At 40.7% G+C, this 12122-nt stretch overlaps 1 protein-coding gene across 1 annotated transcript; it reads left to right on the top strand.

Annotated features, from left to right (window-relative positions):
* Positions 1 to 1902: 1902 nt before the first annotated feature.
* Positions 1903 to 6608, top strand: IL22 (interleukin 22). Its single transcript, XM_060604320.1, has 5 exons — positions 1903 to 2088; positions 2520 to 2585; positions 2710 to 2853; positions 3761 to 3826; positions 6299 to 6608. Exons 1-5 carry the CDS (start codon positions 1903 to 1905, stop codon positions 6374 to 6376), a joined length of 540 nt encoding a protein of 179 aa, XP_060460303.1. The 3' UTR covers positions 6377 to 6608.
* The last annotated feature ends 5514 nt before the right edge of the window (positions 6609 to 12122 follow it).

The raw sequence follows: 12122 nt of genomic DNA, 5'->3' as shown, positions 1-12122 counted from the left end.
TTGCATCTTTCTCCTAAGGCACACTCCCAAATGCTCAGTGTCCTTATGCTGTTTTAATCCTTCCTGTGGCTCCTCATCTGGGTCGTGCCATTCTACCAATGCTCAAGGTTCAATTACTTGCTTTCCTTCTTCCAGTTCTTCAACATTCCTGATCTTAACTAGTTGGGAGGAGAAAAATCTGAACAAACTAATTTGCACGTTCTTTCCCCTAGCACATGCTCCCCATTCCCACCCTTTGGGAGGGGTTCCAGTTGAGTTTTTAGGTGTTATTTAGAATTCATTGTATTTTTAGGGGTGCCTGGGTGGCTCAGTTGGTTAAGCTTCCTACTCTTGATTTTGGCTTAGGTGATGATCTCACTGTGAGTTTGAGCCCCAAGTCGGGCTCTGCACTATAGGTGCGGAGTCTCTTTGGGATTCTGTCTCTCTTCTCTTTGCTCCTCCTCTGCTTGTGCTCTGTCTCTCAAAATAATTAAATACACTTAAAAAACTTAAATAAACTTAAAAAAAGAATTCAATGTGTTTTTAATAACTCAAAGTCAACATATAACCACTATATTGCCAGGTTCTCTTCCTTAGACATCCATACACATAATAAAAACTGTTATAAGATTTTTGGAGGGGTGCCTGGGTGGCTCAATGGGTGAGCATCCTACTTCGGCTCAGGTCATGATCTCATGGTTTGTGGGTTCGAGCCCTGCTTCGGGCTCTGTGCTGGTGGCTCAGAGCCTGAAGCCTGCTTCAGATTCTGTGTCTCCCTCTCTCTCTGCCCTCCCCCTCTAATGCTTTCACTCTCAAAAATAAATACATTAAAAAATAAATATTTTTGGAAATATTGTTTTGAGACTTAACTTGTGTGTTGTTTAGAATGAGAACAGGTAAAATTTTAAGATAAACTACAATAGCCACTGTATTCTTAAAATATTTGCATGTTGAGAAAAATGGCAATTAGATTGTTTAGCATTAAGGTTTCCAAATTTAAACTGATACTGATTATAATTCAATAAAAAATTGTTTTAAGTAATCTCTACATCCACCATGGGGCTTGAACTCATGATCTCAAGATCAAGAGTCACATGCTCCACTGACTGAGCCAGCCAGGCGCCCCTCAAAAAAAAATTTTACGATATATTTGCAGCCACCATAATTGTTAATATTTAAAAGTCACAGAATGGGAGGAAAACAGTGCTTAGATTAGCCAACACTATTATTTTAAAATTTTAAGTCTTCCTCAGGATTCAGCATATTGAAAAAAGGAGATAAAATTAATTTTAAAAATGTGATTATCTCCAAGCTATCATTATTCTTTATTTTAAAGCAGAGGATATAGGACATGGGTCCTTTATTTCTTATCACCTGTAATGAGATAAGAATCTATGAAGCTGGTAGGAAAATGAGTCCACAACCAAAATGTTTACTCAGCTACTACGGAAGATCAAAAACTAGTATGCTGAATCCGGAATCTGCGAAGACAAAGCAATTGTTTTCTTTGAAAAATAAGTGGGGTTTAGAAAATTTCTGGGATTTATCTGTAAAAACACCTTCTGGGCCCTAATAGTGACGTTTTAGGGAAACACTCACATTTCGGGGTGGGAAAAATAGGAGGTAGCGTTTTGTGGGCTCTTCTGGTGGTTAGGTAGTTCTCAGAAGACAGTACTGGAAATTAGATAATTGCTGATGTCATCTTTTTCACAAAAAAACGTGTTCTGGGGGCTATAAAAGCAGCAGCTTTTCCCTTTCCATCACAAGCAGAATCGTTGAAACAGGTAAGTGTTTCAGCAAACTTGGTTTGATATGATAACTTCTTGATACCTCATTGCTTTCCCTTGTAATCTTGCTTCTTGTTCTCTCCAAACCAGGTTCTCCTTTTCTAGTCGCCATTTGTTTAAGTTAGAGGTGTCTGCGATGGCCGCCCTGCAGAAACCTGGGAGCTCTTCCCTTATGGGAACTCTGGCCGCTAGCTGCCTCCTTCTCGTTGCCCTGTGGACGCAGGGAGGATTGGCTGTGCCCATCAGTTCACACTGCAGGCTTGACGGGTCCAACTTCCAGCAGCCCTATATCACCAACCGCACCTTCATGTTGGCTAAGGAGGTACTCATCTCAAACTCTCTCTCTCTCTTTCACATTTATCTACTTGGAACCTGAGAGTTCCAAAAATTGTCTCCAGGACACTACTAAAATCTTTAGGAACCCATCATCTATCCTCACTGGTAGACCAGAAATTATTTTCTCTGTCTCTTTAGAGAATTTTTGGAGATTGGGCTTTACCAGAAGACCTTCCACTTTGGCCTTGAGGATATGTATGTTGAGCTTTACTCCAAAAAATCCATTTATTAGCCCACCTGACTTTTGTTTTTCCCTTTACTCCTCTGTGCATTATTTTAAACTCATGCACACATCTGAATTCTTTCTTTAGTCTTCCTGGGGCTGCTCTGGGGAACGTGTATAGAATGCATCTCTACTCACAGACTTTTCTCCTATCTCCCTGACGTCCAGGCACTTTGTCTTTTCTTCTCTTCCAGGCTAGTTTGGCAGATAACAACACAGATGTTCGTCTCATTGGGGAGAAACTGTTCTACGAAGTCAATGTAAGTCATAGTCATGATGAGCAAGGCAATGTGTCATCCATGGTTATTTGGATGGTGGTGATGATGGTTTGGATCTTCTGGATGCCCCCTCCCATGACCCCTGCTGTTCCACTTTTGCCTGCAGATGGGAGAGCGCTGCTATCTGATGAAGCAGGTGCTGAACTTTACCCTTGAAGAAGTGCTGCTGCCCCAATCTGATAGGTTCCAGCCCTATATGCAGGAGGTGGTGCCCTTCCTGGCCAGGCTCAGCAACAAACTAAGCCAATGTGTGAGTTCTTCTCCTACCCTAACTCCACCCACTCCTAGCCCGCCTCCCCCCCCCCCTTCTTCCCTTTAGAGCCCTTCCACGCCAACCCTCTCTGCCCCTACCCAGGCTGGCAGCAAGAGGTGCCTCAGCAACACCATTACAGGAGTGATTTGGAGTCAGAGTGGTTTTTTTTTGCTTTAATTGAGTCACATTTTGAATTTATGGTGATGAAGGGTATCTGAAAGACAAGAGCACAGAAGGCTCCTCTGTTCCTGGGAAAAAGCAACTTAAGTTATGTGAGAAGAGAAAGGTGTTGGGAGCTGTAGGAAAAAATGCCTAGATGTGGAAATGGTTCCTCTGAGTAGAGATGGAAGGGATGGGAAAGAGAAAGGGTAATGGAAAGATTTAACATTCGGTGCTGGGTGGACAAACACGGTTGCCCTTTGGATGCTGCAAGAAGTGACCGAGTCAGAGGTGTATGACCTTGATGGCTCTGAATATTTAAAATTTTGAAAAAAGATTGGGGTAGACTGGGTGGAGCGACGGGACTCAATATTTATTAAAGAGGGCCTACTGTTCACCCAAGACATACTTTATGTCCGTTTCTTGTTCTGAGCGTGCATTTTTCGTGAGGGAGAGTTAGGGTTTTATTCTTCACCGAATTTGCATAAACCACTCCACTCTTTCCACACACTTAAACCTCAGTAGGATTTCCCAAAGGTGAAGAGAGGTCCCATGTAAGGGAAATGACTGGATTTTGGTGTCCAAGGGAATTCAAGAGCTGTGCAAATCTAGGTCACTGGTGAAATCTGGGTCATTGTGGGCAAAATTGCTAAGAACTTTAATTCCAGGTGCATTGTAACGCACCTCGGTTAGGGACACTCAAGTTCATAAAGCTAAAATAAGTGTTTCGGTTTTCATTTTGTAGCATATTGACAGTGATGACCAGCATATCCAGAGAAATGTGCAAAACCTGAAGGACACAGTGAAAAAGGTACTACTAATAACTATCAATGCTAAATTATTAAAGAGGAGAGACACGTGTCACTTTCTTTTTCTTCCCTTTGTTTCTTTTTTCCTCCTATGGATAATTTTTTACTTGATTCGCCTACCACTGGGTTGATCATCTAGGTGCATATACATGGATGTGTCTGTATATTTATAAATAAGCTTCCCAATTTTGCAAATCCTAGAATCCTAGAACCGGCTGGGAAATTAGGTCTTCTAATCTCATCACCCCATGTTCTGGGCATGGCCAGTAGCAAAGCCAGGGCTACTAGGCAGATCTCCTGAATACTCTATGCAACACTATATCCAGCAGCAATTTGTGTTGGTTTTAGTTTTATTAATTCTTCAGGAAATTTGAGATTCCTACTAGCGTGTAATCTGAACAGGCACCTGTTCAAAAAACAGAAAAGCACCTGGGGGAAAATTTATTTGAGGTGATTTTTGAAGCCATTGATTTGATGGTTTAAAACTTGGAGAGAGAAGCCCAGAACAATCATAATAAAAGAGCTGGGCTTATGTAGGGGATGAATCTCTGGAATGATTCATGCTTATATTTAATCATCATTGTACAATACCCAACAGCTGTAGGTTTTAATTTAAAAGCAAGAGTGAGCCACCCCTAATTTCTTTTATACAGTTTCAAATAGAATGAAATGTTAGTAATGGCTTTCATATAGTGAATGAAAGTCTGAACTGGGAATAATCTTTTCTTCCTCTCTCTTTTCCCCTTCCTTTCTGGTCTCCTCCTTCCCTCAACAAATTCCCAGTGAGCATTTATCTTACGTAGGCTACTGTATATTCGAACAGTGAATGATACTGTCACGTGGCCTATTTGGGGAAAAGAACAATAGTAGAAAGCTGAGACTAGCAGTTGTGACTCATCCAAAAACCAGTGGAATGATTACTAGCAGCGAAAGTGATGCTTTTGCAGACAGGCACAGTTACACCTCAGAAGCACGAAAGCTCTAGCCGATGGAATTTTCACTAACAGGTGTAACCTAAATTTTCTTTTCCTTCCCACCTTGATGTTTCTTAAAAAAAGGATTTCTTCCTGATCATGATTTCACGAATGTGTCTGTTTCTTCCTTGGATAGTGGAAGGCTTTGTAGCCTTTCATTGTGAAGATCAATTCTCTTGTCATATATCGGTTACCTCGATGTGGAGGGCTGGATATTAGCATGCCATTGCAAAAAATTGCTTTGCACTTCTGGTCTGAAAAATTCCTGACGTCAGTTTACTTTGTTGGCTTTAGAAAAATGCAGGGTGGGAGAGAAACATCTGACGGTGATCCATGTGGGGAAACAAATTTTAAAGCATTTTTTAAATGCATTTTTTAAAACAAATTTTAATCCATTTTGGGAGAATCAACTCTTGCAATGGTGTGCCACCTAGAAGAGCGGTTATGGTATTTTTGTTTTAACCCTGTAGCTCCAGAGAGCATAGGCAAGAAAGAAGCTCATTACCCAGAGGAAGCTCAACGCCAGAGATAACTGTTCAACACTGGCTGAAATGGGAGGGCGGTCTTGGAGGTGTTATGTCCCTGCCACTGCAGGTACAAGCAGAGAGCAGGCTGTGGTAGAATGGATGATAGACAGTAGGGCAAGCTAACTTCAAACATTCTTTATAGTCTTGGCAGTCTTTGAGATATAAGAAATATCGTTTGGCATTATGTCAAAGGAAGTATGGAAAGGTGGAATGATGGAAGACAAGAGGAAGTGAAAGGAGAACAAAGCAGAGAGGACAATGATGGCTTACGGTTTTCCTTGAAATACTCTAGAGCAAATTTAATAGATTAGATGAATTTCAGAGGAGAATGCTTTGAACTTGAATCTGAGTTCTCTCTCTTATGGAGTTTGAAAGCCTCATTTACAGCCTACCCGGAAGGAGGAGGAGAGAAGTGGTGTTATAATGTGTATCTGACTTTCTACTAATTAAAGCAACTGGATGGGACTTACTTGGTATTTTCCCTACAAAAGTGAAAACCTGCTGTTGTTTTCCCCCTTTGTTAAGGAGGTGAGAACAGAAGAAGCTCACGTGTATTGGTAAATGTATAGTTTTGGTACAAAAGTGTGTGAGCTGAGCTGTTATAATTAGGTGGTCATAGACTGTAGTGAGGCTATGAGGGAGGGCAGAGCATAGTGGGGGCATTCGGTCCTGCAGATGTCTGCACGGCTCCCATCCGCTTGCTCTGGTTAGGAAGTGGCTTTAAACAGCTTCATTAGTGTAGATACAACTGAGATTTGATGCCCGTTGGTGCCTTTAAAGTTCAGTTAGCCATAATTTTAAGCTCTATGGCAAATCATGTTATATTCTGCTAAAAGGGTATTGCTATTAGTCTTTTACAAAAGGCAAAAACTTGGTTTTTGTCTCCAGCAACCCAACCATCTTTTTCTAATTTGTTCCTCTTTAAAAAGTATGGTATGAATGCTCAAATACTCATGTGTTCTTATTTTTACAGCTTGGAGAGAATGGAGAGATCAAAGTAATTGGAGAACTGGATTTGCTGTTTATGGCCCTGAGAAATGCCTGTAATTGAACAGAGCAAAGCTGGAAAATGGATGACTAACCCTTCTTGCCCCTTAGAAATAACAAGATCCCTTAAAGCTTTCTTTTACCAAAAGGAAAATGGGAAGCCAAACTTTTTAATCATGGGTGGATTCTAAGTAAACCGCTGCTTAGCTTAAAATAGAGAACAATGTCACCTGTGTCCACAGGATCAGAAGGTAGACCTTCCATGCTTAATGAGAATTATTGATAAAATTTTATTGTGGTTGGTGTTTTATACCCAGAAACTTATTTTTTTTAAAACAATTGTCTACTCCCATAAAAAATATTACTTCCCATTCCTTTAGGGAAAAAAAAATATCCCTAAATAACTTCATTTCCAGAATCAATATTTATATTTATGAATTTATTTATTGTTGTAAGTACACATTTTATTTATGTCATTTTAATAATATAGATTTATTTATAGAAATATTACATGATATTGCTACTTAAGTAAAAAGCTAATATTTATGACAATAATTATGGAGCTATGTTTATTTGACCTTAATAAACACTTTGATATCCTAAATCTTGTGGCTTTGTGATTTGTTTCCCTTTAATATCATCATCATCATGTAAACATTCTCATTTGTTAAATGGGCCAAGAACCTCATATACTTTTTCTTGAATCTAAGCCAGTTAGGTAGCTGTTAGTATTATCTCTATTTTAAGGATGAGAAAATTGAATCAGAGACATGTTAAAAAAACATTGGGTAACTTTAGTTGACCTGTATTGAGCTAGGTCTATGGGATTTCTGGGCTTTCTTTTATATTGCCTATGTAGATTTATTATGCTGATTCAGCATGTAATTCTGAAAGGAAAACAGTAAGACACAGAAAAGGATCCATTGGCATCATTACCAGTTTGTGGATAAAAGAATGGGGTGATGTTGCTCGCAGAGAAATACACGTAGCCCCCGGTGCTATGGAGGAACTAGATTGAATCTATTAAGGAAGGCATTCTCCAGTTTTCCTGTAAGTCAGGAAACAAAGTAAAGGGGAAGTGGACTGAGTTCGGGGACTCTCCCAAATTTGTGCAATGGTTCAAAAAAGAGAAAAGAAGTAGAGCTAGTTGGATGAGCTGTATCTAGAAGAATGGACAAATGACACCAGCGTTGAGGAATATACAGTTCTTTCCACCGAAGGTGAAAGCCAGTGGTCAGGAGAGGTCAGTGTGTCAGTGGTCGACTGTTTACAGTATTTCCTCCTCTGAAAAGTCAAGAATCCCAGGTTTATTGTATAGGTCACTCACCAATCATTTGCCAAATTCTTGCAGGGTTAGGTCAAACCTGGTGGTGACTGGTGAGCGCATATGTAAATTGTAAGTTCACTCACAGGTTAATTGAAGTTAATATTTTTGGGTGTGGGCTGCAAATACTAAGAGGTACCCCAGCTAAGCTTTTTAATACAATTATAGTTATTTCTGGGATAAGCTGGAGTTTTGGACTTTTTCCTCTCTCCTTCCAAATGAATCTCAGGGTAATAATTTGAGCAAAATTTGGGATTTTACATATTTTTTTTGAGAGAGAGACAGAGACAGACAGAGACAGACAGAGAGAGAGAATGAATGGGGGGAAGGGCAGAGAGAGGGGGACAGAGGATCTGAAGTAGGCTCTGTGATGACACAGAGAGCCCGATGTGGAGCTCAAACTCACGAGCCATGAGATCGTGACCTGAGCCAAAGTTGGACACTTAACCGACTCAGCCACCCAGGAGCCCGTGATTTTACTTACTTTTGACCAATCTTCTAGGAATTAAACCATAAATGGAAGAATACCCTTAGAATTGGATTCATGAATGCTTCCATCTAGGGCAAGGAGTCTAAAATAAAGAGATTTAAAAAATTCTGAATGCTGATGAACATAAAACAGAAGGTACCAGGATCTTCTTCAGTTCTCAAGGGCGGTTCTGGCAAACTTTGCAGCTGCACGAGATAGTCCAAATTTCCCACAGGGAGTCTTGACATAATCCTTGGTACTTGCTGTAGCAATTCTTTTGCATTTGGCTGGCACTATGAGCACTGCTCTTACTCTTGGCGTTGGCAGAGGCCATGGGTGTTTCCTCCCCCAGCAGCAGATGGCAACACCTGGGTGTTGGGGAGATTCATCTGTGAGGTTGTATGAGACGCAAACCCCCAGAGACACTAACCAGCATTCAGGACTGATGAGAAGCCACTAGAGAGTTTCAAGTGTGGGAAAAACTTGATATGACTCATAAAGATCGCTCTGGTATTGGATGGAGACTAAGTTTAACCGGGGTAAGACTAGAAACAATGCCAGCACAATAGTTTAGGGAAGAGGTAATGATTGCACTGGAGTGGATGAGAGTAGAGCCAGGGAAACTGGTGTGTGACCCTCTCTGTGACACTTAGTTTGGATTGCTTAGGAAATAAGGGCTATGTGTAGGTCATATACATTCAGAGGAAAAGTGATCTGTTAGTTCTTTTTCTGGCTTTTTATTTATACTATATTATTCGCTAGTATGTAGTTCTCCAGATAGGAATGAAAGTAAAGACAGACAGGTGATTTTGTTCTGAAAAGAGGTCGGGATTTTAAGATTTGAGCGAAGACACATATCAGATGAGAAGCAGTGATACCAAGTGTTGAAAGCCAAGGTCCTCTTGTCTCTGAGGCAACCACAGCTACAGTGACTTTATCTTTAAAATGTACTTTCAGTGAATGCTTATTGTTGATTCCAATTTTCCACTTTCTCTCCAGCTGCTTTTGGGGAGGGGCGATTTTCCCATATTCTCTCCTCTCCTCCCCCTCCCCCCCCCCCATCTCCGTCTTTTCTTTGCCTGCAAAAGCACCTCCTTGACCGTCCGGCTTCTCGCTCCCCAAGTTCACCCCTCTGCGCTGCGTACCTGCTGAATTCTGTGGTTCAGGTTGTGCAGATTGTTGTGTTAATCCTCCAATCAGTTTTCTAGGTGTGCAGGATGGTTTAGTGTTGGTCTGGCTGTATTTCATGGATGCAAGACACAAAAAAACTTCCATGCTGTTCCGCCATCTTGGCTCCTCCCCAGTGAATGCTTATGGTTGAAATAATAGGTGGAGAAAACTGAGATGATGGATCCTTGTCAGTAAGAGAAAATCATACTGCCGTTACACCATGACTGCTGGGTAGACTGTAACTGGACCAAAGGTATGGACTAGATTGTCTTGTCAATTCACTCAGTAGTCGTGTCAATGGAAAACTACATCAACTGGAAAAGACAGGATCCTCAAGAACTTCATTTCCATAGCAATGAGGTTTTAAGTCACTTTACCAAGTGAAGGACCCCATCCAAGGGAGGTGCAGGCAGAGGGTAAAGGAAAAATGGAATGAGTGGTAGAAGAAGGAATTCACAATTATTAACGTAGGTCCTGTGAACAGCTATAAAAATAAGAACTATAGCAGATAAGTTTTCCATTTGTCCTTTTTTCCCCTTTTCCCTTTCCCCCACCTCTTATATGAAGAATACGGTAGAAGTTATTCTAGTTTGCAAGTGGGAAAATAACCACATTGATATTGTCCTGTAACTACACAGTGGTTGATGAGATTCTAAGGGTTTCCTGTGCTGGAGACCTACGTTTTTCACCTCAGCAAATCCAAGAGTGGATGCTGAAGACAAAAGAGATGGGTTGTGCCAATCTGGCCATCCATATCCATCTTCTGGTCTCTTGCACTCTCTGCTCTCTGCTCAGAGAGGCTGACGTATACGACACGCCTCATATATGTGTGTGTTCTCTGGCTTTCGATTGCATGTGGCAAGTGGGAGAAGTTAGCCGGAGATTGAAGAAGGGCGGGATACTTATTCCTCTGGGACTTCCTGCCAGATTTCTACGCAGGTTGGTTGTCTACTTCTACCAAATGCCGTGGTTCCTTGCACACAGCTCTCTTCCATGTTGCTTTCTTTCCTGGTTTTGGAAATTGCTCTCAACCCTGTTTCCCAATAGGCTTCCAGCTATTTTTAGCTTTAGGGCATTGCACTGCTTCTTACGGAGTTCCTTAAACTCTTTCTACACCTTAGAAAAATTAATCCCTTATGAAACTCTTCTCTATTACCCAGTTTGAATGCAACATGTTTTCTGCTGGGATTCTGATCTATGTGTTCCTTTTCTCTCTTCCATTCTCTCCCGAGTCACATAGCAACAAGATGAAGTCTGTTAATTTAGGTATCATCCATGGACAATAAAGAAAGCCAGTTTTTGGCATAGCTGAGTGGTCTGTAAATTTTGACCCTGCAACAAAGCAAAATCAGAAACAATAGTATTTTGAATTCTAAAATCAAAACACTTTATTTAATTAAAAAAAAAATCCTATTTATCCAACAGACTTCTCCATGGGGGAAGAGAGGCACTTGCATCAACATGCAGGAACTAAAGAGCTCTCTCCTTCTCTCTGGGCCAGGAGTGCTCTTGTTCCTTTGGAGTCTTTCTCCTCTCCCCTGCTTTCATGCCAGACAAACAGGGGTATCTTTAAATCAGGCTACTACGCCAGCTAGGGGAAGGGAGAATTATTACACTTGAGTAATTTCCACGGCTCTCAACCTTGTGTTTTGGTTGTCTGTCCTGTGTGCGGCCCCTTCTCTCTCCTCTTTTGATCCAAGATATTCAGGGTGACCCTACACATGCCTATTTTAGTCACAGTCTCTCCTTATTTCTACGGGGTTTAACTGTCTGGCTCATTCTCTGCATCCCATATCTTACTTTAGCAGGATAAGCTCAATACCATCAAGAAATCGATCTGTTGTGCCCTTACTAGCCTGTGCTGTTTCTCTTTGAAACCTGCATGCTGAGAGATGCTCTGCTGAGCTCTTGTTTCATCTATGACATTTTCCACTTGCCATTGCAGCAGATGCTATTTTTAGGCACAGTGACTGCCCAGGAACTTTATGACTCTTACATTGCTGTTTGACTCAATAACACCCTTAGACGTTTCAATTCAATTTAGTTCCGTAAGCAACTGTTGAGATCATAGGGTAGCAAGATCCTGGACTAGGGACTATGAAAATAGAAGGTTAGATATAATTTGGATGCTGCCCTCAGGGTGCTGACAGCCTCGTGAGGAAGACGAACAAATAACTGCTCAGGCACAAGTAAAGGCAAAATAGTAAATATTTTACGCTTTGGAGGCTACATATTATCTCTGTTGCATGTTTTTTCTTCACTTCCATCTTCCTCCTCCTCCTCTATTCTTTGAAAGTATAAAACCATTTCTTAGCTCCTGGGGTTTATAAAAACAGTCTGTGAGTCAGATTTGGGCTGTAATTTGACAACCCTTGGCTTAGATCATTCATAGTTCATTTTCCAGCATTAGGCACAAAAAAATTCTGCCAGCAAGATTAAAAGGGAATGGTTTCATGGGTAACTAATAAGATCTGCTCTGAGTGACAGGATGGCAAATGAATTCAGCATTGAGTATAAACCAGAGTCAACAAAAATTACACTTAAAATTAAATTTCCCTATCAACTACAAGTTGTTATAGCAAAACCATGAACTGTAATCATTACTATAATAATGTTTTATCTTGCTACCCATTGAAAAAATAGACTTTATTTTGTTAGAGTTTAGGTTCAGAGCAAAATTGAGAGGAAGGTATAGAAATTTCAAATATAAGCATATATACCCCCCTCCCCCCCGACATGCATCAACTTCCCCAATATTGACATCCCCAACAGAGTGATACATTTATCACAACGGATGATCTACATTGTTGTTAGCTATTTTTGATAACAATGAATTTTTTTTTTTTT

The sequence above is a fragment of the Panthera onca genome, chromosome B4, assembly GCF_046562875.1.
Source record: "Panthera onca isolate mPanOnc1 chromosome B4, mPanOnc1 haplotype 2, whole genome shotgun sequence".
In the NCBI taxonomy this organism is placed as follows: domain Eukaryota; kingdom Metazoa; phylum Chordata; class Mammalia; order Carnivora; family Felidae; genus Panthera; species Panthera onca.
Note: the sequence above shows the minus strand (reverse complement) of the source record. Positions and strands in the feature narration are given on the sequence as shown.

What these genes read in the sequence shown, in the direction of transcription:
- IL22 (XM_060604320.1), top strand. Translation starts at nt 1,903, where the DNA reads ATGGCCGCCCTGCAGAAACCTGGGAGCTCTTCCCTTATGGGAACTCTG. An exon ending in CCTTCATGTTGGCTAAGGAG is followed by an intron (nt 2,089 to 2,519) that starts GTACTCATCTCA and finishes CTTCTCTTCCAG; the next exon opens with GCTAGTTTGGCAGATAACAA. An exon ending in GCAACAAACTAAGCCAATGT is followed by an intron (nt 2,854 to 3,760) that starts GTGAGTTCTTCT and finishes TTCATTTTGTAG; the next exon opens with CATATTGACAGTGATGACCA.